A 27,688-nucleotide genomic window follows, 5' to 3' on the forward strand; every position below is an offset into this window, starting at 1 on the left:
ACTTGATTCTTATCCTTCCATCTCTCATTCTATTCAGATCACCTTGTGGACTCAAGCACACTGATGGCTTCAACCACCACCCACTCCCCTCTATCAGATCTTAGATCTCAACTGGAGGCTCATATATCAATTACTTATTGGTCATTTCTACTTAGATGTCCCATAAAGCACCTGAAACTCAATGTGTGGCAAGTTGGATTCATCACACTTCCTCTGAAAACCTACTGTATTCATTCTTTAGAAGAATGGCATACCAACCCAGACCTTGGCATTTTCCTAGTCACCTCTTTTTAGCTCCACATTGAATCAATTTCAACATCCTGTTACTTGGACCTGGAATTCCAGCCTTCCTTATTGTCATTGCCATTGTTCTTTGCTTTCCTGTTTTTTTTTTTTTTTTTTTTCCCCCTTAGCCTTGTGTCTTTTGTGGATATTTGGTATGGTCTCCTTCACTGGGGTCTATTTCTAGGTTGTTGCTACCCTCATTCCAGCCTCCATCTCCTTCAAAAAATATCCAAATGCTTTAATGAGTGCAAAAGACCTGTACATGTCTAACTTTTGCTTATATATACAAGGTGGCCTGTTTCTGATTTTTCAGACTGTTGTCTTGCTCATGAAATCCTTTCCTCAAAACACAACTAGGCAGAGGCCTAAACTGGGGCAAAGGATCTGTCCACACAGGTTCATAAACCGTGGTCTCAGATGGAGCCTGTACACTCACATCTCCATCCCTGCAGGCAGTGCTCCCCGCCGGGCGCCTTTCCCAGTTCTGCAGCTCCACCTCCCTGATTCTTGCTGCCTGGGCTCCGCGGTTGCTGGTACCACAGCTCTACGTGTTCTTGTCTTGGCAGGCCAGAGATTTATCCCTGTATCTTCCTCCTTCCGTTTTTTAGATTCAGAGTTATGATTTTCTTTCTTTATAGTTTTAGTATGAAACTCTTATTTGCAGAATCAAAAAGAGGGTATCAATCCTCTGAAAAAACATAATGGGAGGCTTTGTTTCTATTTCGTGTAGAATGTTTTGTTCAATTAGATTTTTCTCTCTTTACAGCCTTTAAACAACATTTTAAGCTTTAGGCTATGATTCCTTGGTTTTTCCTATTCCTATATACTTATCTCTGTATCCTTGGTACCCAACACAATGCATGTCATAAAAGGTTTCCCAAAATTTGGTGGAGGAATAAATGAATGAAAAGCAATAAATAGAGAATATTTCAAATAATTCCAGTGAAGAAAAGAAGAAAATACTAAATTTTACCTTTCATTAGCTGTTAGTGTTCTCAGTGAAAAAAAAAAAAAATCCTAATTATCTAGCCTAGGGAAAAAAAAAGGGCACTTGAATCTCAAAATCTCATTCGATCTACATAATACAGTATTAAACATTAAACATGTTCACTAGTAAATGCTATTTACCTGATTAAGGAAGAGACCATTCTTAGAATAGCTGCATAGGTAGCCTTACTTTTCTATGTAACAAAGTGGATAATATTAGCATAAGGTCAGCATAACATTTATTTTGTAAACTCAGTAGTGGTATGTATTATATCATTTTGTAAAATACATTCTTATGTGCCCTGAAATTTATTTCTCTGGTAAAAATTGAATAGTACAGTGAAGGGACTCAAAAGGAAAAAAATACACTTAACTGTTTTATCAATTTTCTTGTTTAATGAAGAAATCTGTACATTTACTACAGTTCTTATGTATAGGAAATTCTTCTAGTGGAAACCTTAAGTTGTTCTTCACCCAAACAAAACTCAATACACAACATCTAACTTCACGCCCACACACAGGAATGAAATCTAACCCTGTTCCTAAATTATTTGGATATGATATTAAGTTGCAAATGTCTACTTAAAGTCACTAAAGTGAAGTGAAGGAACTTGTTGTCATCCTAGGCTACCCATGGCTGTTTTCAGTACATCAAAGGCAAATTATGTCTACTAATTCAAAGTAACATTATGTAGAAAAAGTAAATTATGATGTAATTGGCTGAGTGTCTGTAGAACCAGGAATAAAACAATTGTTTTGTCTTCATCCTCTGTCAAGTGGTCTTTAATTATTCCATTGCCTCAAGATCTCTTTCTCTTTTTTTCTACAACACAGAACTGCTCATAGAGACTAAAATTTTCATCATATACCCAAATCACCAGCATCAACCCTGGTCCACTGTTGTTCCTTGAACAGTTTATTGGTTTTCTTTTAATCCTTATCACAGCTATCTCACTAGATCTTGATTAAAATGTTAAAAAGGAAAAAATTCTGGACAAAAGCAGTGCACAGAAATACTGAAATGCCATTAAATACACAGTCTCTAGAGAGATTAATGTCTGTCAACTTTGAATTCAAATGTTGAAAATCTGTAATTGGGTTTGAAGTAAATAAAAGGAAGGGGTATAGAAATGCATATGGGTACTAGATCATCAGAGGACTAGGATATTTCCTCTTGGGGCCCTGCTTTGTTTCATCAATGAGCTAGGGCATGTGATAAACTTCAAGTATCATTAAAAATGCACTTTTTAGTAGGCACAATACATATAGCACTTCAGAATTTTGAATTTACCAAGATTCTCACACACACCAGATGAAGGCATTGTTGCTTCTGCAAGGCTAAGTCATTTGCTTCCAACAATGCCTTCATCTGTGTATGTGAGAATCAGTAAATTCAAATTTCTGAAGTGCTATATGTATTGTGCCTACTAAAAAGTAAACATATTCCTTTACAACAATGCAAAACGGACTAATATACTCAATCTCTGCAGCACTACCTTAAAGGAATCATACATTCAAACTAGACTTTCACCGTACTTACTACTCAAGGCACTTTCAATAGAATGTTCATACAATTCCTCATACCAATTATTTCTGAAGTGACCATATTTTTAAGAGCTCAGTCAACAGTAAAACTAATTTGGGTGGAAGTTAAACTAGACAATGCAACATGACCACTCCCAGAAGGGGCTGCCACTGGTTCTTACAAAAGATGTCAACCAAGCTTCATAGTACAGAGCTGGTTCTTATCACTGGGAAAGATGATCCAACTCTGGCAAGGTGTACTATACTCTGAAGGTCTAGGAACTAAGGGGAAAGTAGAATCATTCAGATGGGATCTGAGCAATGCACTGGTTCAACTGACACCTAGAAATGTTCTTCAAAAAAATCAGTTACTTGCATAGCCATGTCATGTGATTGCTTTAAGTTAGTCACATATACCTTTCTGCTTATACTATTTAATCATTAAATGGTGACAATTTGTGAACAGGTACTTAAACTTAGCTCAAATCCAATCAATTAACAAATGACTGGGGGGAATAGGTATTGGCAACATCTTGACCCTGACCAAGTTTATCAACAAATGTATGCCAGTAATACATGGTTATAAACAGGAATTCTTGACGTAGAGTCCAAATTTAATATGCCTTCAATGTAAAGTCCCTGAAATTTTTCAGCGATCATAAAATGATCCAATACTCTAGCATTTCAGGAATCACATATTTTAGAAAGTTTTTGTCTGTGATCCAGTCGAAGGATAAATTTGTGAAAGCACTTTAAGAATATCAAATTAACATAAAATATCAGCTACCATAATAATAAAGAGAAGTAGAGTCTTCCAGTATCAGTTCTGGAGTATCTGTATCAAGCATCTGGTATTCTGTCTGCTCAGGGTAAAGTGCATGTGATTTGGACTGTGCCCACTCCAGGAAGAAGATAGAGAGTTTAAAATTTGGGGGGATTATTTAAAAAATAAAAAGGATCCTTCTCCCACAAACAGATACTTTGGTTGTATCATCAAACTGATTATAGGACAAAGGTGGTCTATTCCTTGGCTCTCTGATGCGAGTACAGCATTATTTCTTTAAATAGTTGATTACATCCCAGTCAAAATTAGCATGTTAGAATGTATATAAATCTCTAATAAATATTTATTCTTTCACTGAGACAAAGAAACTACCTGTAGAGCAAATGTCTAAGGCGAGACTTAAGCCTCAAGTAGGATAGCTGGAATGTGCCTTTAAAGTTAGCCACCAAGCATACCTATAGACTAATCATGTTAGTTCACTGATCTTATCAGTTAGTTCTCTGACTTGAAACTAGGCTGGTAGATTGAACTTCACCACACTATTGAAAAGATAACAAAGGAATGTGGTACCTGCCATGTGACTCAGCATGAGTCACTCAGGACACCTATTGTCCACTAAAGGTAACCAATAAGCCTTAATCAAAAATATGCAATAGTATTTAAGAGCTATTCAAGAAGAGGAGATACTTGAAAAAATATCAAAATTCAGCAAGTGGTTTAGTTTCATCTCAAAACTTCGCCTCAGCAAAAATAGCCCTGAGCTAATTATCTGCAACAGGAACTGTCAGTCTTTTTTTTCTGTCAGCAAGTCTACATATATTTGATTCAGCTCAATTAAGGATCTATGGTTTATAAAACTTCCAAACTCTTGAATTTTCTTCTTCTTAGTCAACCTCCTTAGAGCTAAGATGAAAGAATGTACAGCAGAAGTAAAAACATTCTATAATGGCCTGCTGAAGGAGCTTCTCCAACTGGAATACTGAAGTTTTAAAAATAACAACTAGACGCTCAAGAAGGATATACCTCATCTATAAAGTCTTTACCAAAAAAAAAAAAAAGGAAACTGAATCTAACTAAGCAAGCTCCTAGATCTAGCTATCAGATTGTAGGAAATACAGAGGACAAAGAAACATGTTAAATAATACAATAGGGTTGCTGTTAAGAAAACCCAGACTCCCAGGAACTCTATAGGACAGACAATCTGGTTACTTCAACAGAAATACACAAGGTTTAAAAAAAGGGATTGAGTGAAATCTATAGATTAAAGACACTTAGGAGACATATAATAAACTGTAAAGTAAATAAACAAAACTACTGGAGAAAAACACTTTATAAACTAGAAAGAAAAGGAAACTACCCAATAAAATAAAGCTCATATATGAAAAGCCCACAACCAACATGATACTCAATGGTAAATGTCTGAAAGTCTTTCCTCTAAGATCAGGAATAAGATAACAAGTCTGCTTTTGCCACTTCTATGTAACAAAACATAGAAGTTCTAGCCAGAAGTATTAGGCAAGAATAACAAATAAAAGGCGTCAAAGTTGTAAAAGAAGAAGTAAAATGATATCTGTTTACAATGACATAATTTTGTATGTAGAAAGCCCCAAAGACCAACCACACACACACACACACACACACACACACACACACACACACACACACACACACACACAGTCCGTTAGAACTAATGAATACATTCAGTATAGTTGCAGGATGAAAAAACAACACACAAAAATCAGTTGTGTTTCTATACACCAGCAACGACTAAGCCAGGAAAGAAATCAAGAAAATGATTCCATTTACAATAGCAGAAATGAAAGGAATCAAATACTTAGGAATAAACTAAGGAGGGAAAACACATGTACACTGAAAATTTTTAAAAAATTATTGCTAAAAACATTAAAGAAGATACAAATAAATGGAAAGACATCCCATGTTCATGGATGAAAGATGTAGTGTTAGATGTCAATACTATCCAAAGTGATTTACAGATCTAATGCAATCCCTATCAAATCCCCAATAGTATTTTTTTTTTTTTGCAGAAACAGAAAATTCCATTTTGAAATTTATATGAAATCTCAAGGGATCTTGAAGATCCAAAACAATTTTTAAAAATAACAAACTTGGAAGTGTTACACTTGCCAATTTCAAAACTTATTACAAAGACACAGTAATCAAAACAATGTGGTTCTGGCAAAAATACAGATGTACAGACCAATGGAATACAGAGAGACCAGAAATAAACCCTCATATGTATGATCGGATGATTTTCCATAAGGGTGCCAAGACCATTCAATGAGGAAATGATAGTCTGAAAACAAACGATGCTGGGGAAACTGGATATCTACATGCAAAAATTCAAGGTAAATCCTTACCTTACACCATATGCAAAAATTAACTCAAAATAGATCAAAAATCTAAATGAAAGACCTAAAATATAAAATTTTATGGGAAAAGCTTCATGACATTGGATTTCTCAATGACTTTTTGGATTGACACCTAAAGCAAAGGCAATAAGCAAAAAAATAAATTCAAAACATCAAAATGAAAAATTTATATAATCAAAGGAAACAACAGTGAAAAGGCAGCCTACAGAATGGGAGAAAATAATTTAAAATCATATATTTAATAAGGGGTCAATATCCAGAATATGTAAAGACCTCCTATGACTCGATAATAAAAAAAAATCCTGATTTAAAAAATGGGAAAAGGATCATCTCTAAAGAAGTTATACAAATGGTCAAAAAGCACATGAAATATGCTCATCATCATTATTCATGAGGGAAATGCGAACCCAAACCATTCTGAGTTATCTCACAGCCATTAGAATGGCTACTATCAGAAAACAAAAAACAGAAAATAATAAATGTTGATGAAGATGTGGAGAAATTGGAATCCCTGTGCACAGCTGGTGGGAACATAAAATGCTATAGTTGCTAAGATAAACAGTAAAGCAGTTTCTCAAAAAATTAAATATATAATTACTATATGATCCTGCAATTCCCCTTCTGGTTATATACCCCACAAATACTAAAAGCAGGGAAGACATTTTGCATACTCATATTCATAGCAGCATTATTTGAAACAGTCATAGGTGGAAGCAACTGAAATGTCCATTGATAGATATATAGATAAATAAAATGTGGCATATACATACAATGGAATATTATTTAACCTTAAAAAGGGAGGAAATTCTTACTTGTTATAACATGGATGAACCTTGAGGACCTTGTGCTGAGTGAAATCAGCCAGACACAAAAAGTAAAGTACTATATGATTCCACTTATATGAGGGTACCTCCAATACACAGAGACAGAAAGAAGAATAGATGTTGCCAGGAATTGGGGGGAGGGGAGAATGGGGAGTTGTTTAATGGGTTTAGACTTTCAATTTTGAGAGATCAAAAACTTTTGGAGATTGGTTTCACAACAATGTGAATGTACTTAAAACTACTGAACTGTATACTTAAAATGGTTAAGAAGGTAAAGTTTTTATGTGTATATCACAATTAAAAATAAAAATTGGCCAGGCATGGTGGCTCACGCCTATAATTCCAATACTTTGGGAGGCCGAGGTGGGTGGATCACCTGAGGTCAGGAGTTCAAGACCAGCCTGACCAACATGGTGCAACTACATCTCTACTAAAAATACAAAATTAGCTGGGCGTGGTGGTGCATCCCTCTAATCCCAGCTACTTGGGAGGCTGAGGCAGGAGAATTGCCTGAACCTGGGAGGCAGAGGTTGCAGTGAGCTGAGATCACACCATTGCACTCCAGCCTGGGCAACAAGAGCTAAACTCCATCTCAAAAAAATAAAATAAAATAAAATAAACAATAATTTTAAATATAACTATTGGTTAAACATTTAATGATATTACAAAATTATTTTTAATTTCACTACATGGCTAAGGTGCTGAATACCATTTATTATTTCTATTCTAAACAATTCTTTTAGTGATTTCCTAAATACATACTTAACTCTATACAAATTAAGTAATGTGATATCTGGGATTTGTTTTGAAAAATCATCCTTGGAAAGAACCAGGAAACAGAGGGATATGATAAAGATACAGATAAAACAAGATTGGCTAGGACTTAATATTTGTTAAAGCTGGAGTGGTTACTTTGGGTTTCATTATACATACTATTCTATCTACTTTTCTATGTTTGCAAATTTCTATAATGAAAAGTTAAAAAAATACATAAAAATATTCACTAAGACAAGATTGGCTGTTTTTGGTAGTGAAACTATGTATTAAAACTATTTATCCTGAAAATTTAAAACACACGCAAGCCATACTTTTAAAATGCCAAAAACATTTTAAAGGCCATAATGCAAAAGTCTGCCAAAGTTCCTCAGCATACCACCTTTTATTGAGAAGAAGGTGCAAGGGCCTACTTGGATAATCTGTACCCAGATATAAGTAAGTATTTGGAATACACACAAGAATGTATGTCAGATGATGCTTGGCCTCTATTCACTCTATTCATTTTTACCATATGGGATGTTCTTTTCTAGGAACCCAGAGGAACTCCTCCATTTTTGAAACCACAAGATCATCTCATACATTTAGGAATAGTGGTGTTGAATTGCAATGTTGATCAGCTGCAAAGGAGAAATCCCAGTGTAATTTAAGAAGAGCAGTAACCCTAGAAACATTTCATTTAAGGCCCCTGGCATTTATTTTTTGGTTGTACGGCTCCTGTGGATCCTGATTTTTTTTTTTTTTTTTTTTTTTTCTGATTCACAATGCTAGTGTTACCATCTGACATCCTATTACTGGCTATTTCTTGCTAGTTAAATGATGTAGCTACTAGGGAATGGCTGTCATGAATAATACAGAGAGACTTGTTGCCTTCTTAGCACTGTTATTTCTTTAGAGATTCTGCAGTTTTACCCTTAGTGGATTTACAGTGGCATTAGTTTAGAATAGTTTTACCCTAATGACAGACTATTGTTGAAGACTCATTCATCCCCTACCAACAGCCTCCTCTATTAATTTATAAGCTCCCTGAAGGCAGAAATTTTGGCTAGGCACCTACTACATTACTGTGTATGTATTCTATAAATCATAAGAGAATGACTTTCTGAATGACTCATTAGTGTCAGGCCAGGAAACAAATGGTGTCTCAGGCAGGAGAGGGGTGTGCAGCCAGGCATGTGTTCTGGGCACTGGAGTCCATATAACCCTGCAGGTTTTGTGTGTGCAACTTGAGAAGGGTGCCATTTGGTGGTACAATTTTCTGAATTACTTCATGGATGTTTTTAATGATCATTTACCCACAGCAAAACACATCTCTGCTAGAAGGCTAAGGTTCTGAGTACCACCTGATACTTCTCACAAATTCTTTTGATGGAGTCTTACACTTTGGGTAGTCCTAACATGGAGATCACATGGTATTAGCAGGGGATCTTACCCACTACAGAAACCATCAGGAATTTTTCTAGGTCGCCAGGAAGGAGGGACAGGGAGTACATTCTCACATGCCATTTTGCTTTATTCTAGTGACCACGTTAAAATTTATGCTGCTCATTTTATTTTGTTGCCCATTTATGTGGAGAACTATTACAGTCACATTTGCACTGCTAATTCTAGTGTTTGTACATGGTATTTGATCTTAACTATCTTGTACATAAGCACTGTGAAAACTGTTTTGAAGGGGATATGTATTTATCCTCAATTCTTTTGACCTCTTCAGAAAGTTAAATGTTTTATGATGCAGTCATGTTCGTGAGGCAGTTTACAAACACTGAGGAAGGCAGAAGAGGTAAAATCTAATTTGACCAACTGGATAGCTGAAGCCAATCGTGTCACAAAGTTTCTTAGTGACCCCATTCAGAGTGCTTGAGAAAAGGACTGGAATGTGGAGTTTATAGTGCTTTTTAAAGAAAAATGTAAAGCAGTCAGGCACTATTTTACTGATAGTATTATATAAACACACATTATTTTTCCTATAAATTCAGCAGCTTTCTCCCTATAACAAAAAAAACCCTGATCCCTGTCTATGGCCAACCAAGCCAGAGTCTTATCACATTCTTTTGGTACCACTGAGGACTTTCTACAATCAAGCTTCCCTGTCCTGCACAGCGGCCTAGAGATGTCCGCCCACCACAGTTCATGTCACATTATTACACAGATGCCAAAGAGCACCAAGAGTCACCTGTGGACACACTGGTATCTGTCCTAACTTCTCTTGCTGTCATTTACCAATTCAGTGAGTTCCCATTACTGGCCCTGCACCATTTAAGCACAGTATTCTGGCAAAATGCATGAAAGAAACACATAAGACTCATGAAAGTCCCACAATTCAGCCTGCTGGAGAAAGGTATAGAGTTATTCATTGAACTAAAACGATCGGAAAGAGGCAAGAAAAATGAACACTTCTCACTTCCTGGCTTCAAATGACAATATAGTCTATTTTTAGCGGCAAACACCAACCCCTCACAGAATGATCTTCTTGACTCGTTATTATTTACTTTCAGTTCACAGAGTTCACGGTCTTTTGAGACTCAAAACAGAAAGTTGAAGGAAAACCTGTTGTTTATCTCTTTTGGGGCTTTTAGGATGAATCCAGAATATATTTCTGAGTATAAAAACAAAATATCTCTTCTCCTTTCTCTAGGAACATTAAAGGTAACCATTTTCTAACCATGAAAGCATCTCTCCCTTTTACACAACTATGTTTAAAAGATACTTCCCAAGATTTTCGTTGTTCATTTAATAATGCCACAAGTGATAAATATTACATTAGATCTTATGTTGTCTAACAAGTCACTTTAGTTTTATTATAAGAACCACTAAAAATAGCATCAAATATTAATGAGGAAGCAGATTCTCTTTATTGCTAGATATACCAGTAAAGCACCAAAAGAAAAATTGTTCCAATTTTTAATGTAGCTCTAGTTTTTATTTATGCACCCTTGCACATTTAGCTCTATTTTCTTGTGCCATGCTATTTTTCTAAATTGAAAAGCAAAAATTTAACAGTAAAACAAAGCAAGCAAGCACATAATATAAATTGTCTAATTTAAATGCTTTAAGTCAACATTTAAGAACTATTTTAATGGCTAAGTCATTGTTCCAATTTTAAGTAGCTTCAGCATTCTGACTTGGTCTCTACAAAGTACTTACGGTGTTCTTAATAAAAATAAAAAGGAAAGGGAATTATTTTGCCTTTTAATTATTGTCTATTATTTTCAATTTATAAGTACATTAAATACATGATGTATGTCTTTTGTATCACTCCTCTCTGAATATGTACTCACTTATATCCACGAGATCATACTCCACACAAACTCCTAGCAATTGCTATTCTACTTTGAATCACAAAGAATATATTATCTTTTTAAAAAGTGCTATTTAAATAATTAATCTTGAGCTAGGAGCTCACAGAAGACAGTGCAACTATTTTAGAGAGCATAGTTCCTCAGGATATGCTACCTACATTTTGAATTTCTGGAATAAAAGAAAATAAGGTTCCTAACCTCTCTCTGAACTAATCCTACATGGGCAGCTAAGCCTCCCTGGCAAGCAATTACTGGGAGTTGTGGGGGCCCAGTGAGGTGTGTTGCTAACAGTGTGAGCAGGTTTATGAGATTTGTTGGTCCATGTGAAAATCTTGTTAAGTATGCTCAAATCAAGGACAACTCTTTGGACAGTATAAATCAAATGAACGAAAAATACCCATTCAGGGCACCTTAAACAATTCCTTACTTAGAATGCTAATATTACAGCCACAAACAGGACCTGAATGTCATTTAAAAATTCTCCCCACCCAAGATCTTTTGTTTTTTGGGGAAAATAAGCTGAAAAACAGGAATGGGCACTCTGAATACATGAGTGGTTTAGGTTTAAGACCCCATGCTGGCTGCTCACCCGGAAAGGATTAAGGTTAAGCTTTGCAAATGAGCTTCCTATCTTGAAAGGAAAAACTATGCTGAAACATTGTTTTTTTAAAAAATAAAAAAACAACAACACATAAACACATAACCAGAAGTGTTATCCAAATGACCTATACAACTTATGAGACCCAAAGGTTCCATTATTGTGTTTTCTCCTGTTTAAAGGGAACAATATCATCAATAAAATACTAACATTTTTCAAGGTTTAAGGCCCTATCACCGGGCTGCTTAGATATGAAATATCAGATTTTGGGAGCTGGATGTGATTCTCTTGCCAATTAAGAAATAATATGGATTACCAAGAGAGATGGTATACACATAAAAAATAAATCATGGTTAAACTACTGCCTGAATGATCTGGAAAAAAAAACCCAAAACCCTCAAACTTGTGGTGGGGCTAATCAGGTCAATTTTACTGATTAGAAACATGACACTTGATTGTGTTAATTTTCTCCTTACTTGAGAGACTCCCTTTCAACACTATGAAAATGATACTCAAGTATAGAATAAGAGAAAGAACTTCACCATTCCAAAGATTAATTTTGACTGTAGAGAAAAACCCAATGAATCGCAAACATGTACCAACTGCCAAGAAGTGGTACAAAGAGGGAGGAAGAAGAATAAAGTCAGGATGGACCCGGCCAAATTGGCTTCAACACCAAGGGACCCATGTGGTGCCAAGGGAAAGGCTAAACAGCTAAATCCAGTTGAAAGACCTATCAGGATTTCATTTGTAACCACTCTCCTACCTCCCTCCTTTCTACAGAGTGTTCCAGCCACTTTTTGGGCCTTTATTATTTTATACCAGAGGACTGTACAATAATTTTCCTTGCTATTAAATTGGTCTTCCAAATGCACACTTCCAGCATGTCCCTCCATTGCCATCATATCCTTCCACCATGTCCCTAATTCATGGAATTCCCACGCCCACAGAACGAAACCCTGTCACTCAATGTTCTCTCTAAGCCTGGACCAATTAGAAGACTGGTGTTGGCAGTTGATGTGCATACCTTTTGGACAAATAATTTTTCTGAGCTACACTTTTCTTATTGGCAAAAAGAAGGAGCTCATTGGATAATAAGTGTGAGAGAGCAGTGTCAACCACAAAAGTTGAATAAAGGTGCAGTCTTTTTATTACTAATTCAACACATTTTCTGGTACTTTCTTCTCCAAGTCTAATCCCCTAAGTATACTTTATCACTATTTACCCTTTTTGTTTATGATTTCTGCCACTTGGAATTCTGTTTCCCACTCCCTCTTTGCTACCTGGAACAACAAAGTCTGCACAATTTCCTGCTTCCTCCTCTAAACCTCCAAAGTAAGCAATAAATGATAGCTCTTGTTCATGAAGTACTTATGAGCCTTTTTCTAGGTGGTTCACGTTGTTCCCCTAACCGCCCTGTAATTGCTCCCATTTTATACGGTGCTTTTTCCCAGGTCATAGAGCAAGGGAAGTCCAAAGTTGGAGGTTGGCAGGCCAGTGCAGTGGTTAAGGAGCTGTGATGATTCCTGTTCATTCACTGCATTCCCTCTTATATTCATGAACAAGAACAATAAGGCTGTGTTCAATTAAACAGCAAGAATGTCCATTGCAGCTGTATATTACTGGTAGCGAGGCAAGAAGGGGCTGGCTGTTAAAGGAAAAAAGAGAAACCTTCAAGATATGGCCAAAGAAGAGAGATGAAGATGCCTGTTTAGCTGGCATTTGAAAAAATGTGCTTCTGTTTGTTTTGAGAGTTCAGATTCTATGTCACTCTACAGCATCCAGAGGTTTTATATATGGACACATACATTATTTCATCCTTTTTATCTAACTTGGCATTGATATACAAGAAAGGAAATAAAATCAGGGCTCTGTCCTTTGGGATTAGATTGGCCATCATCACACCAGAGCCACCACTCACATAGCCTGGGGCTTGGCTCTGTCAGTGTGGCTAGAGCTGCAAGGTGGGTTGAAAGCATGCTTCGGGTTTCACTCATTGGTCAAATAGTTGAGAACTGGGCTGTGAGTTCTACCTGCTCACCAAAACCCATTCTCTGTTTCCTTCTGGGCACACAGAAAGCTGCATCTCCCAGCCTCCCCTGCACTGGGTCATGTGACTGAGGTCAACGGCATAGGCAGAGGTGTGTGCCTGTCTCAGCTTAGCTTACAAAGCCTCCCATTCACACTGCCCCTGCCTTTCCCCCACTCCCTCCACCGGGGAATGAATGCTAATGATCCCAGAAGCTTCAAAAGCTGCATGATGAAAATGGCACTGCTATTATTTGTACCACCAAACCATGCCCAAACCAAGCAGCCTGGAATATCCCCACTCTTAAACAAGAGACAGATTTCTATTGTGTTTGTGCCATTATATTTTAGACCTGTCTGTAACAGCTATTTCACCTACCCTAATGAATTCACGTGAGGGTCTGTGTTTCCTTGGGGCCCCAGGTGCATATATGCACTGCCTGCATTGAGTTCACAGTCTACTCACAGTGTTGCTGTCATTGAATTGTCCTGGAAGGCAGGAGGAAAATGAGCAAAAGCAAAGCCCAGAGCATCACATAGAGCAGAGGCGGGCAGACAGCCTTTCTCTGTAAAGGGACAGGGAGTATTTCCGGCTTTGCAGGCCATATCATCTCTGACACACATTCTTCCTTGTGTTTTTATTGTTTTTAATTACACTTTAAAAACTTAAACAATATTCTTAAAGGCCCGACAGAAGCAGACCATAAACCAGATTTGACCTATGGGGTATTGCCTGTCAATCCTCAGTCTAGAGTTTTTAAAACCAAAAGAAAAACATTTCATAAGACACGAACAGTATATAAAATTCAAATTTGGGAGCATTAAATCAAGTTTCATTGGAACGCAGCCACATTTATTCATTTAGACACTGTCTATGGTTGCTTTTGCACTACTAAGGCAGAACTGTGTAGTTACGGCAAGCATATGGCCCATGAAGCCTAAAATATTTACTATCTGTTGCTTTACAAAAAATGTTTGCCAACCCTTGGTCTGGAGGTTCCAAAAGGGAGATTATCCTGGTTAAGTAACCAGATCTTTGGCAACTCAGTGAGGACACTGGTGTCCGGCTGCTTTGGTGCCATGCTAAGAGTTTAGCTTCTGCATCAACCACCATGGAAGAATATCCTCTACCAAAAGATCTTGGAGTTCAGTGTTGTCCGCTAAAGCAGAGTAGGAACAACAATCTCTACTGGCGAACTGGACTGTTCTGATGAAGTGGGCAATATAAACTGCTTTCAGTTTTTCTTTCCTCAAGGTACTGAATAAGCACAGAAACACACCCACAAGGGACGCTGTTTATCTAAACTCACTATGACAAGTGAGATCCTCTTAGAAACCTAGTAAGTTATAAAACAAATACTCAAGAGAACAACTACAAGTTTGTTAGGTGACACATGCTTTTCTAACTATCAGTTGTTGCCATTAATACAACTCTGTGCGTGGACTTTTACATTTATGAGCAATTTAATTTTTTTTTTTGAGACAGGATCTTACTCTGTCACCCAGGCTGGAATGCGGTAGTGCAATCACAGTTCACTGCAGCCTTGACCTCCCAGGCTAAAGCGATCCTCCTACCTCAGCCCTCCTAAGTAGCTGGGACTACAGGCACACGCCACCACACCCAGCTAATTTTTGTATTTTTTTTTTGTAGAGATAGACTCTCGCCATGTTGCCCAGGCTTGTCTTGAACTCCTGAGCTCAAGTGATCTACCCGCCTCAGCCTCCCAAAGTGCTAGGATTACACACATGAACCACCATGCCGGGCCAAATTCATGATACAATTTAATTTTTAAAACAATTCCATAAGTCAAGTAGCTGGCTTTATGGATAAAAAAATTGAGGCTCAGTAAGAATCAATAATTTGCCTAAGGTCAAAGAGGTGAAAAGTCAGAGCTCGGATTTGAGTCTAGATCTACTTGAATTCAAATCTGATCCTCTTTCTATCACACTGTTAGGCATAGTGTATACTTGTAATTCATAAATTTGAGGACACTGCCACCATTTTACTCACTGGCCACTAGGCAGGAAGTTTTTTTTTTTTTTTTTTGACAGTACAGTTTCACCTAAATTCAAATATAACTGGTATTTATTTAACTTTTTTTATGCTAGACATGCTGCTGAATAATTTTTACATTGGGTCTCTAACCTCTCCCAAGTTTCAATTTTCTCATCTATAAAATAGGCTTGATAACAGCACCTTCGGAGCATTAATGTTGAATTGAATGAATGCCGGGCATATAGAATGTTCGTAATAGAGCCTATGATTAAACATGTTAAGCTTTACACTATCTAAGTGTTCATGTTTTGGTTTTTGTTGAAAATGAAAAGTGAACGTCCATATTTCTAAGATCCATTCTAGCCCAAATCACTATGAGACACAGGCGTTAAACAATAATAAAACGATAGTGTTGAAACAATCAAGCCATTGGGTGTAGATATCTTGGGTAATCCTCCCACAGGAGGGGGATCACGCCTGAGACATCAGCACAATTTTGATTTGAAATATAAGTTTTGGGTATATACTTTGATAACAATAATTGAATTACATTGTTTCTTATAAGGAGACCATTCAATGAAAAATAACCCGACTAGTTTTCTTCAATGAAATTCTGGAATTTGTTATTAGTTTTAAAGCAACTTTAAAAAATGCATTAAACAAAAACAGCTAGGACAGATACTATTTAAAACATCCTAATTTACATAGCATTCACAGGCTCTTCAATTTCCTGACATGTTATTTGTTTTCCTCAGCCATGGCTGTACTGTATCCAGCACCCTTTCTTTGTCCCTATCACCTTTGATATAAAACAAGACTTTCTTATAACACCCAACATGCCTTCTTCCCACAGCTAGGATTACATGGAAGGTGGGACATTCTCAAACTTTTTTTTTGTACACATTGCTGTAACATGCCCTAATTTTGCATTGTATCAACCAGATCCTGTGTCCTCTTACTGAATGGCTTACTCATTGAGTTGCCTAAGCTACTGTGACTAAGCTACTTCTCAAGTATCTGGTTCCCTAAGAAACAGAACAGCGATCACATTGTCAGGCATTCATTCTTTATATACGTGTAGAGTAAGGCTCAGCCACATGCTCCCCTTGACAATGCCCAGGAACACCACCAAATCCGTGCTCCTAAAAAGAAGTCTTGTCACTGAACTCCCTTAAGACTTTTCTCCTCAGTGCCCTGGGGGAAACAAAAGGAATTCAAGACATTCTGATCAACTTGGTTATTATTACTGTTTGGAAGAATCCTTGTTGAACCACATTTTTACAAAGCTTGATGATCAGATTTGAGAGTCAATTCTTCTCAACTCTAATGATTTCTAATGAGGAGAGCATTAAGTAGACTTCCTTGCATGCTTCCAGCTATAATTCAACATCCTAAACCATGCATCTTCAAAAGTCACCCAGCCAGGAAAAGACACCTGCAGGCAATGAGACAACAGGCTGACCACAAGTGTTCAATACATGGAAGGTGCTCAAAAAATGTTTAGGAAGAAATCAAGCTAAGAGACTCCTGGGAGCCTCTAACCCTAATCTATGCAATATTGACTGTGAATCTGCCATTTCCTGTACTGACTAGTCCCCCAAGTGCCCTGGGCTCACCTTCCAGTGGTTTCCTTGCCTGGTCCAAGCAGTTCTCTATAATAAGCATCTCAAACATCCTGTCCAACACTGAACTTTCCCTTTTCCCTCCAAATTGAATTCTTTACTATTTCAACAAATATACTATTTCAACAAATATATGACTATTTTGTCAGTTGCCCAGGACAAAAATACGGGAATCGTCTTTCACTTCTCTGTCTTGTTTACTACCCACCACTCCAATCAATCCAAATCATTTTTAAATCCAGTTGTCTACCTGTAATGTAATCCAGAGTCCAATAAATTCTTTCCCTCTCTACTGCTGGTGCATCAGATCACTGCTATCACCTCCTATCTGGACTCCCATTTTTCTTCTCCTACCATTAATTCTTAACACCTAGCTAAAGCAATCTAAAAATGTAAATCAGATCCTCTCATATCCTCCGTTGTGGTCCCCTGATGACTTCCCACAGCATTAGCCCTGTTGACCATGTGTGGCTGGGAGGCCCTTTGGAACCTGCCTTTATTCCTGACCACATCTTATTGACTGCCATCTCCACCAGTAAGCGTGGTCCCACCGGCCTCTGTCCATCAAACAGCAAAGCCTTTCTTGCCTCTGCACTTCCTGTTTCTTCTGCTTAGAATACCCTTTCTCCTGATGACCGCACAGTAACTTCAGGCCATTCAGAATTCAGACCCAAAGTCACACGCAGGAAGACCTTCCTCAGAAACCTAGCTTTCTGAAGTTCTTCCTCAGCCCCATAAACTTATCAATGAAGAACAAGCTTATATTTAAGAAACTCAAATAGTCTGTACTTCAGAGAATATATAAATTTGGCTTTTGGAAATTATATGAGATAAACCTTTTTATCACATGACCTAGAATGGGAAAACTAAGCTAAACAAACAAACAAATTAACTACTATATGATGATACCTCAAAGTTCCATGACACATTAAAAAATCAAACTCATGGTATTTGTAATACATTATTTAGAGAGTGTTTGGTCTAGACATGAATGAGAAATTGCATGAAGCCAGGTATTTCTAGATTAAGTGTAAATTCCATGTGCAAGCCAATAATTTATGGCCAAAGACTGAGAGGTCAGTAGGTCATGGGATGCCTAACTCCTTAACTCTAAGCTGGCCTCTTTCATTGGCTAATAGAACACTCTTAGATAACTCTCTTTTGTATCAATTTGGTCCTTAGTGAGAACTTTTAAAGATTTGAGAGTTTCTGGGTGGTTTTCAAATGTTCGTTTTCTAAGTGCCTACTCTTTTCAACACTCTTGTGTGAGTTACACGCACCAGTGTTCTCCTTAGCAGACAGCTGTAGGGGTTTTATAATGGCTCAGTTAAGGAGATCTTCAAGGTTCTGCCCACTAACTACATGTTGATATTTCAGATATTAATCTTTAGTTTTTAAGTAGTTTTTCTAGAAATAAGAACAGTGATAGTATTGACAGAAAAAATAATACAAGAAAAAGCAGAGCTAATGTTTCTTGAATTCCTACTATGTGCTAATCACGCAGTAGAGACAATTTGGCTGATTGATTCTATAGCCTTATATTTTATAATCTGCATTTTTGTTGTCTTCTCATAGAGAATTTGCCAAACAATAAGATGGGACATATTGTGTTTTACCGATATCTTATCTTGGAACAGAAAGTAAAATGGTGGGATATTATTGCTCGAGCCTATTTTTGATTAGGTGTACCTTTAAGATGATGAAAAGGAAACCTAGGCTGTGAAGCTAAATTCCCCAGACTGTATATCCATAGCAGATACTCAGTGTCTATTTGTTAAAATAAGTATTTGTTGAAAGAACAACTACGTGGTCAAATTTGTAATAACAGTATGTGCATTTTAATGGTATTAATTCTAACATTTAATTGTGATAAACTGCTAGAGTCACTGAGTCATAATAAGAATTCAGTCTCTAATGCTCCAAATAACTTAAAAAAACTAACACTTATTATTTCTTTAATGATTAAAACAAGAAAAATGAAATATTAGCAGAATAACTTGAGAAATTACCTATAGCTACTTTAAATAACATTTTTGCCTGGGAAAAACTCATGAAATCATCAACATGTCAGAAAAGAAATTTCAAACTTTTGGGATACCCAAATGTACAACATAGAAACCAAAGTTCTACTCACAGAAAGTGGTCTATAATATTATTCTTTATCTATAACACCAATATAAGTACTGTACAACTCTAACATGGGCATATTGGTCCTACTGCCTTTCAGAGAATCAATCTTACATACCATTCAAATAAATTTAACCCAAGTAGCAAAGGACGTATAGAGACATTTGTAGCAGTTGCTTTGAAGATAAAATACCAAAGCTGCTAATCACTGAGGACAACAGAAAGTGAAATATTTGCTCCACTAAATGTTAGGGAATAAAAAGACAGGAAAAGTAAAAAAGAGAACAGAAAACATCTTTCTACATCACTTATGTATTTTAATGTTTCATCCTAGGATAATATTTAATCACTTTTATTCACTGGGGTCTGAAGAAGCATGACTTTAATTGTATAAGTGTATCTTATTGCCAAAGACCTAAAAATAATCTCTTCTTTGGCTCATTTACATATTTTTTACCTTACATATATATTTGACTATATAGTTATTTTCCATTTATATTTTAAATTTGTTACTTCAAGTTAAATTACATTCATTTGGACAATAAACAAATTAGAGGTATATTTACTCCAAAGAAATTAAAAACTGATGCCTCTTGGTACTCACCCTCCCATATCTGTTGGCGTAGGACCCAGTAAGCAAGGAGTGGAAAACAATGATTGTCTCATCCAAGTCCCAGATGAACACTCTCTACAAAGGAAGAACCAAATCAATGTGTCTTTGCCTTGGCTGAGAAAGCTGTTATTCAGTTAACTGCAACATGAAAAAGTCATCTTGAAATGGAAGATGAATGAAGAATTTGAATTTATTATTTCTAAAAAAAACACAACTGTTTCAAAGAGTATCTCTTAACTTTTCTCCAGATATAACTTAGGATGAGGTACAAGAGGATAATTACATTTATAATGTCAATATAAATATAGGAAAGAGATAATAAGCTATGTCCTTTCTAATTCTGTAATAGAATTTCAGTCTCAGCTCTGAATAAACGAAAAAAAAAATGAGTTACAACTAGTCTGTTTATAACTTGAGATAGAGATGAGCAACTGATCAAATATCATTTATCTTTTCGTTACCTCTGATCTCTGTTCTTTGAGAAGTACTAAAATAACGAACCTTATGTTTTACTCTTAGCAAGCCAAGTTTTAAAATGGCACACAAAGACTAAAACCTTACATAATCGATTCACCTTATGTTACCTATTGAGCTGTTATCAAAGGGATGGGATATACATTGTTCTTGCCAGGTTTTTTAAGTCTTCGGGGTTTAGGTATTTAACAACGTAAGCAGACACATTACTCATGCTCTTAGACATACTCTTCAAGTATTTTAAATGGGATCTGAAGGAATTCATTTCCAAAAGGTCTTTGGGGTAGCACAAAAAGCCTCCCAAGCCTGTTTTACTTCTTCCCATTCCCACTCACAACAGTACATATTCATATACATAGATTCTGCTGGAAAATTTTCATTTTTTTTTAGCCAAAATAATCATGTTTTCCAACCGTCAGATTTCACTCTGGCAAAAAGCAGAAACTTAGTTGCAGTGGATTGAAGGCTATGAAATCTACCACCCTTTAAGTTCTTACTTAATCCCTCCTGCTTTTAAACTCCACCAAAATATGTCTCATTAGATGACTACTGTTTCAGTTTAGAACATTCCAGGTTTTCCTTTCTCAATATATACAAGTGTGTCTTTCATTTCAAAGTGGATTTTATGGCTGAGTGTGGTGGCTCGTGCCTGTAATCCCAGCACTTTGGGAGGCCGAGGCAGGTGGACCACGAGGTCAGGAGATCGAGACCATCCTGGCCAACATGACGAAACCCCGTGTCTACTAAAACTACAAAAATTAGCTAGGCTTGGTGGCACGTGCCTGTAGTACCAGCTACTTGGGAGGCTGGGGCAGGAGAATAGCTTGAACTGGGAGGCAGAGGTTGCAGTAAGCCGAGATCATGCAGCTGCACTCCAGCCTGGGTGACAAAGCAAGACTCCGTCTCAAAAAAAAAAAAAAAAAAAGTAGATTTTATTTTATTTTATTGTTTGTATTTTTAATTTTTGTGGATACTTAGTAGGTACCTATAATTACGGGGTACATGAGATGTTTTGACACAGGCATGCAATGCGAAATAAGCACATCACAGAGAATGGGGTCTCTATCCCCTCAAGCATTTGTTCTTTGTGTTAAAAACAATCCAGGTACACTTTTTTAGTTATTTGAAAATGTACAATTAAGTTATTATTGACTATAGTCACCCTGTTGTGCTATCAAATAGTAGGTCTTATCCATTCTATTTTTTTGTGCCTTTTAACAAGTGGATTTTACTAAGTATTTTTAGTATGACACTTAATTAAAAAGGCAATGAGACAGAGCAGCATAACAGAATTTTGTTCAAGTAGAATTGCATAATTTACTATATTTCTGTAGAGAGAAATAAACAGATGCTTTGCCATAGAGTTCATAGGGAAGAAAAAACAAATTATTGCTTAACCTATAGTTAATAAAGAAGAGAGAAAATACTACTTTATCTATTGTTAACATAAAAAAGAAAGCAGTAATAAAAGCATCTGATACCTTAGCCACTGCTGTTTACATAGCAGGTATGTAAAACTACCAGTTAGCTATTAAGACACCTTGCTATTTACTTGGGTGTTGGCAATGACATACCTCAAGATCAGAATCTGGGGGAGGTGAAGGATTATTGTTTCTTCGGCCCCGTCCACGTGATTTCCCATCTGAACCTCGACGCAATCGATCAGAATCTGAATCTTTAATGGGTGTTGAAGGGCTGTGGATTGTGTTGTACTCTGTAGGAATATAGGAAGGACTTTCATCTTTTATTTCTATCACCATGGTGCCAAGATTAATCTTGTTTAAATTCATAAGGGGAGTTTCAATAGTAAAGCACATTTCATTCTGCTGAAATCCTACATCGTCTTTTACTTGCACTGGTAAATAATTTATAAGATATCTGATTACAAGATTTGTTTTGAAAGAAAGTGTGATCAGGAGCAATTAAAATTTAATTGAAGGCGAGAGGCAACAGGTTGTACAAGGTTGCCTGCATCTTCCATGTGGTTCTCTGTGATTAGAGAATGCTCCCCACGCCTTTCCCCCGCTTCTCTCATTCATTCCAATCACAGCACCTGGCCATACCGAGAGGCTCACACATTTGCCTCAGCTGCGGCTCTCTCAGCTACAAAAAGGCTTCTGGTGCATGCAAAGAGGTGAAAAGAAAAACCAGCTCTGGGGCAGGGAAAACTGAGTCATCAGGTAGATTTTTCTTTGAAAATTTTACATTCTCCATTTTCTCCCTCATTTTATGTGAGAACCAGCGGATGACAAGATAAAAGGAGGGCAGATACATGGACAATACCCATACTCCACACACTGTCCATCACCGACTCGTCCTCGGTCCTAGTCTCTTTGAACCAAACATCCAAAACCAGGCAGCATATTAAAAGTACTCATCTGGGTAACTCTGAGAAGCCATTGAAATAATTACAGAGAAACCACAAAATAAAGAACAACCCCCAAAAGGCTCAAAGGAGGAGTCTGGCAGTGGATGTGGAGCTAGGGAAGATGCTTATCCTGTGTTCAGACTGAACAAAAAGCCATTTACTCGAACCAATTTAGTACTTTTTAGTCTATCCAAACATACATCAGAATATCTCCTCTTTTCCCAAATTCCAGATGTCCAAAAAGCTGGCTCACCCCACAAACTCTTTTCCAGATTTCTGTACCAGATTTGATTTGGAATCTTTCCATCTAAGATGAGGAATGATTATTCTCACTATGATGTTGTTGAGGTTGGTCTATTTCACCAAACAGAAAACCACTGAGAACAACTGAAGGCCTGGTAGCCTTTATTAACACACTATTGGCCTCAATTCTACCAAGAAGGCCATCCACGTGTCAAACTGCATGGTCTCAGGATTACCTCCACGCTTAAGTGCTTCTCCAAAACCTTGAGTCAATGTAGATAGGAAAAGGCTTTGACAGAATAAACTTCTGTTTGTAAATCACAGGAGACAGCTCTATACCTCCTATTTAATCTTAAAACCTAAATAGATTCCTATTACTTATAGAAAACATGCAAGTCTTCTTCTGTAACAAACAAGATGGTAAACTTCCTCATCTAAACTAGTCATGTGATTCTCACACCCAGAAACCACCATGATGACCTATAAGCTTATTAATTACAGTCAGAAAGTCCAAATCGACTCCACCCCATGGGTTAGTTTATTATTTGGGATGCATTTTTAAGCTGACTCATCTCACAGAACCATTACAATATAATGCCGGCTAGTCTGCTATCATTCTCTAAATCTATATTAATAGTCTTTTATAACAGAGGCAGATGTTCCAAACTGAGCCTCTCTCTTCCATGCTTTAAAGAGAATCAGCAGCTCCAAATGAGTAGAATTTTAAGCAGTCAAGTGGATTCAAAGCTGTTCTTTGAGGAAAAAGCCTTGGCCTTCCTTTTTAAAAAATATTCTGCAATGTACATCCTCATGCAGAACCAGATATTCACCATCTGAGACAAAACACACATCAATCTCTTCAATGTATTTCGATAAAAAGCGTTCATTTTACAACCAGTACAGTCACTATCTAATTCAACCTGCACTTCAAGTACTTTACTACAAAATCTCTCTTGAATTGGAAGCTCTCTGGTTTTTGGAAGTTCATATTTGAAGAGAAGCTAAAAGACATCGAGCAACGTAAGTTAGCATGTTACACCTTTTTCCTTGACTTACCGAGAGTATAATTTTGTCCTAAAAGTCGTTTATCTTTCCTAGATTTTGTTAGCCTAGATTTCCTCCTCTTGATGGCTCGTTCCTTAATGTTTACTCTATCCCTGCTTTAAAAACTCAGTCTTTTAAAATATATTTCATCTTTATTATTATTACTTTTTTTTGGACACAGACTAGCTATAATGAAATGAGTTACTTTTGTAAGCCTCTTCCAAAAGAAAATAAATTCATTCCGCAAAGTATAAAGCGAAAGTTTTAAATCATGTTATCTAAAAGTTTTCCAGGTGAAGGGAAAAAAATCCTAAAAGATAGACAACCTGACACCTTTAAATATTAAAATACACCCACACTCCTACCTTGCAGGCCTCCACTCATAGAAGGAAGATGAAGATAAAAGTGACGCAAGCTATTTTTCAAAATCCCTTCCTTTTCTATGAGGTGGAATTAAATGCTTCTACTATTTTAACCAGCTTTCCAGACTCTAACTTCTCCTTCCTTCTCCTAGTGCAAAACAACTCAAATACTCAAATAATTTAATCTTCTAATCCACCGACAGCTCATGTTTCGCTAAAATCCTCTCCAAATTGTTCAAGTTTACCCCCACTGAGATACTGGATGTGAAAATACTTTGGAGGGCATTCACTAATTTTAACAAACGTGGAGTGGATGTCACGTTCACACCATGCAGGCTCTGTACCAGGAGCATGAAATATGATGTAGCAAACAGAAATGGTTCCTGCCTTCTTGGAGCTTAAAATTCAGAGGAAGGCATTGACTTGTGGACAAAACTGAGAAATTGCAAAGTAATGTGGAAAAGGTCACAATACAGGAAAGGCAGAATGCTAGGAGAACACAGAGGAAGTCCACATAACTCAGATTTGCAGGCTTACAGAAGCTTCCTGAAGACAGAGGACAAATGCAGCAGTGAAGAGGGAATATGACTGTGTCAGACGCAGCGTAAGTATGTGTGAAGGTAAAGCGGGAGAGAGAGAAAGCGAGAGCATGAGAGCAAGTGAGTGAACAAGAGCAAGCGCGTGTGAGAGTGCATATCATGTTTAAGAAATGAAAATAAAAATTCAATCTGACCTGAGTCTACAGAAGAAGAACACAGAGATGAGGCTGGAGTGGCAGGTAAAGAATTCAACAAGAGAGTGGGGGCTCCCACTCCACGTAGCAGGGTGCTGGAGAGGAGACTGAGAACGGGAGACCAGCCAGGAGGATAATTCAGTGATCCAGGTGAGGGATGGTGATGTAGGTGCTGGGCATAAGGAGATCTGAAGTGTCATTAGGAGGTAAAATCAATAACTAAGTGGATAAGGAAGAAAGATGTAGTAAAACATCACGCCCATGTCAGTGGTTTCACAACTGGGTGAAGACTGTAATACAAGGTTCGGGACTTAGGAAGAAGAAGGCATTACAAGGAAGAATACAGGTGAGGATTCAGTCCAGCTTTGAACATATTGAATTTGGATGGGCTGTGGGCATCCAAGTAGAGATGCCCAGTAGGCTGCTAGACTGCTCTGAAGCTCCAGAAAGAAATATGGGCTGGGTTTAGGATTGGAAACTGACACCATATATAATTAAGGAAATGAGTGTTGTTAAAGAAATGCAGTGTGTGTACAAGGGATGGGCAGAGAAAGACGGGTGAGGTTTGAAGAGGAAAACCAAAGTCAATGTATGGCAGATGAAAAAATATGTCAGGAAGGAGAGAGTGATCAATAACTTCAGATCACCCAAGAAACAGGTTAAATAAAGACTGAATCTGACTACTTTAGATTTAGAGTCAAGAGGCATTTGGTCTACATGGCAATAATACAGATTCAAGAAGGCAGAAGAGTGAAAGAACAGGGGGTAAAACCCCAAACTGTTACTGATGACCCTCTAATGGCCAAATCCAATAATTATTTTTTTAGTGTTCAATCTTATTTGACTCCTCTGCAGCTGCGCTGACCACTTGCTCCTTTAAATCATGTCCACATCAGAATGTCTTGACTTCCCTTTCTCCTGCTTTACACTATCCCTCATCAGTCTCTGTGGAGGGCTTGTGCTCTGACCAAAGTGTGACTATTGGTGTTCTCTACATCCTGTTATTGGAAGTGCTCATCTGGGACAAGATACAGATTTTGCATCAGGATATTAATCAACACAATGTTTCCTTCATCTAAAAGTCTTGCTAATATTAAAAATATAGTCAGCTGAAGAAAACAGTATGTAACATGGTTGATTACTTAGTAACATGGTCGATTACATTCTGAAGCAAATCGTTTGTTTTCCTGCACTAATAATAAACAGTTGGTGTACAGGCAGCCAGCTGATGGACTATCTTTTGAGCAGCAGTGCACTGGAGTTTCTTCCATGGCCCTCTTATCTCACTGTAGGCTCTTAGTGCTTGGTAATATCTGTAGGAGGAATTTAATGACGCCCTCCAAGCTGATAAATTCTAAAGCTTTACCTTTTGATCTCCTGACCTGAGTATCCCACTATTTCTAGACCTCTCTACCCAAGTATTCCATGGATACCATAAGGAAACTTGTACCAAAAGGAATCCTCCCTATTAACAAGCTGAATTAATGGTACCAGTAACTATCCACTTTTCCAATCCTGAAACTCCTTAGTGTCTCCATCAAATTAAGACTCAGTTCTGTGGTTTTTAGCCCTAAATACTTTTGCTATAAGTTCAGGCTCTCACTGTCTCTTGCCTTAATTCTTGCAACAGGCTATTTCCAGGATTGATATGCTCTGTCTTCCACCTATTTTCTGCACTGCCATCACAGAGAGTGGTAAGACTCTTCTCCTCCAGCCTTATAGTGTGGAACAGGAAAGACAGTCTAGATTTTAGGGCACTGAGCTATGCCCTCAACTGCCACATTCTGAATCTTGACTGTACTACTTACTAGTAGTATTGCTTGCTCGTTACTTAGCCTTTACATGACTCAGTTTTTTCATTTGTAACATGGGAATAAATGGGGTAAAACTAATATACATGTAAAGGTACTTGCAGCTGCACATGTCGCTAGCATTCTACGATGTTAGCTACCTGAAAAAAGCCTCCTTCAACAACCTTATCTCTACTGTCTCTTCGTAGTCCACTTCAGATAGACAAACTTAGTTCTCTCATTTCTCTGAAAGTGCCATGCTATTTCATGCCTTCTCACATGCTTCTTTTTAGTTTTTAGAGACAAGACTTTGCTTTGTCACTGAGGATGAAGTGTAGTGGTACAACCATAGCTCACTGCAGCCTTGAACTCCTTGGTTCAAGGGACCTGAAATATATATCTTTCAAGGAACTAGGACTACAGGCACATGCCATGACACCAGGTTAATTTTTTAAAAAAATCTTTTGTAGAGATGGGGGTCCTGCTATGTTGCCCAGACTGGTCTTGAACTCCTGGCCTCAAGCAGTCCTCCTGCCTCAGCCCCCCAAAGCACTTTTACAGGCATGAGCCAATGCACCTGGCCCTTGTCTCCTTTTCTCAACTCCTTACCCTGTTCCCTGTCTGAGAAATTCCTATTAGCCTCTGAAGATCAAACTCAACAATCCTTGTGAATTCTCTAACTTCTGGTACCTTCTTTGTAATTATGTACTCTTATCTCTATTATAGGATTATAAAATTTTTGCAATTATTTACATTTGTGGTGGATAAATAATTTGATGGAATTATTTTGAGCAAATGTCCATCACTCCTACTCTGGGAA

The 27,688-nt window shown here is 37.3% G+C and overlaps 1 protein-coding gene across 9 annotated transcripts in view; it reads right to left on the reverse strand.

Annotated features, from left to right (window-relative positions):
• The window catches only part of EYA1 (EYA transcriptional coactivator and phosphatase 1), a 350,164-nt gene that overhangs the window by 52,242 nt on the left and 270,234 nt on the right, over window positions 1-27,688 (reverse strand). For 7 of the 9 annotated variants that reach the window (XM_031935953.1, XM_031935951.1, XM_023184055.3 and 4 more), the window contains 2 exons: window positions 21,903-22,042; window positions 19,846-19,929 (listed from right to left, as the gene is read on the reverse strand). In XM_031935953.1, the coding sequence (XP_031791813.1) occupies window positions 19,846-19,929; window positions 21,903-22,042 (224 nt within the window). Of the gene's footprint in view, window positions 1-19,845; window positions 19,930-21,902; window positions 22,070-27,688 lie in introns of all 9 variants that reach the window. The other 2 variants (XM_026455042.1, XM_026455041.1) reach the window with 1 other exon arrangement.

This window comes from Piliocolobus tephrosceles, chromosome 7 (genome assembly GCF_002776525.5).
Source record: "Piliocolobus tephrosceles isolate RC106 chromosome 7, ASM277652v3, whole genome shotgun sequence".
NCBI classification, from domain to species: domain Eukaryota; kingdom Metazoa; phylum Chordata; class Mammalia; order Primates; family Cercopithecidae; genus Piliocolobus; species Piliocolobus tephrosceles.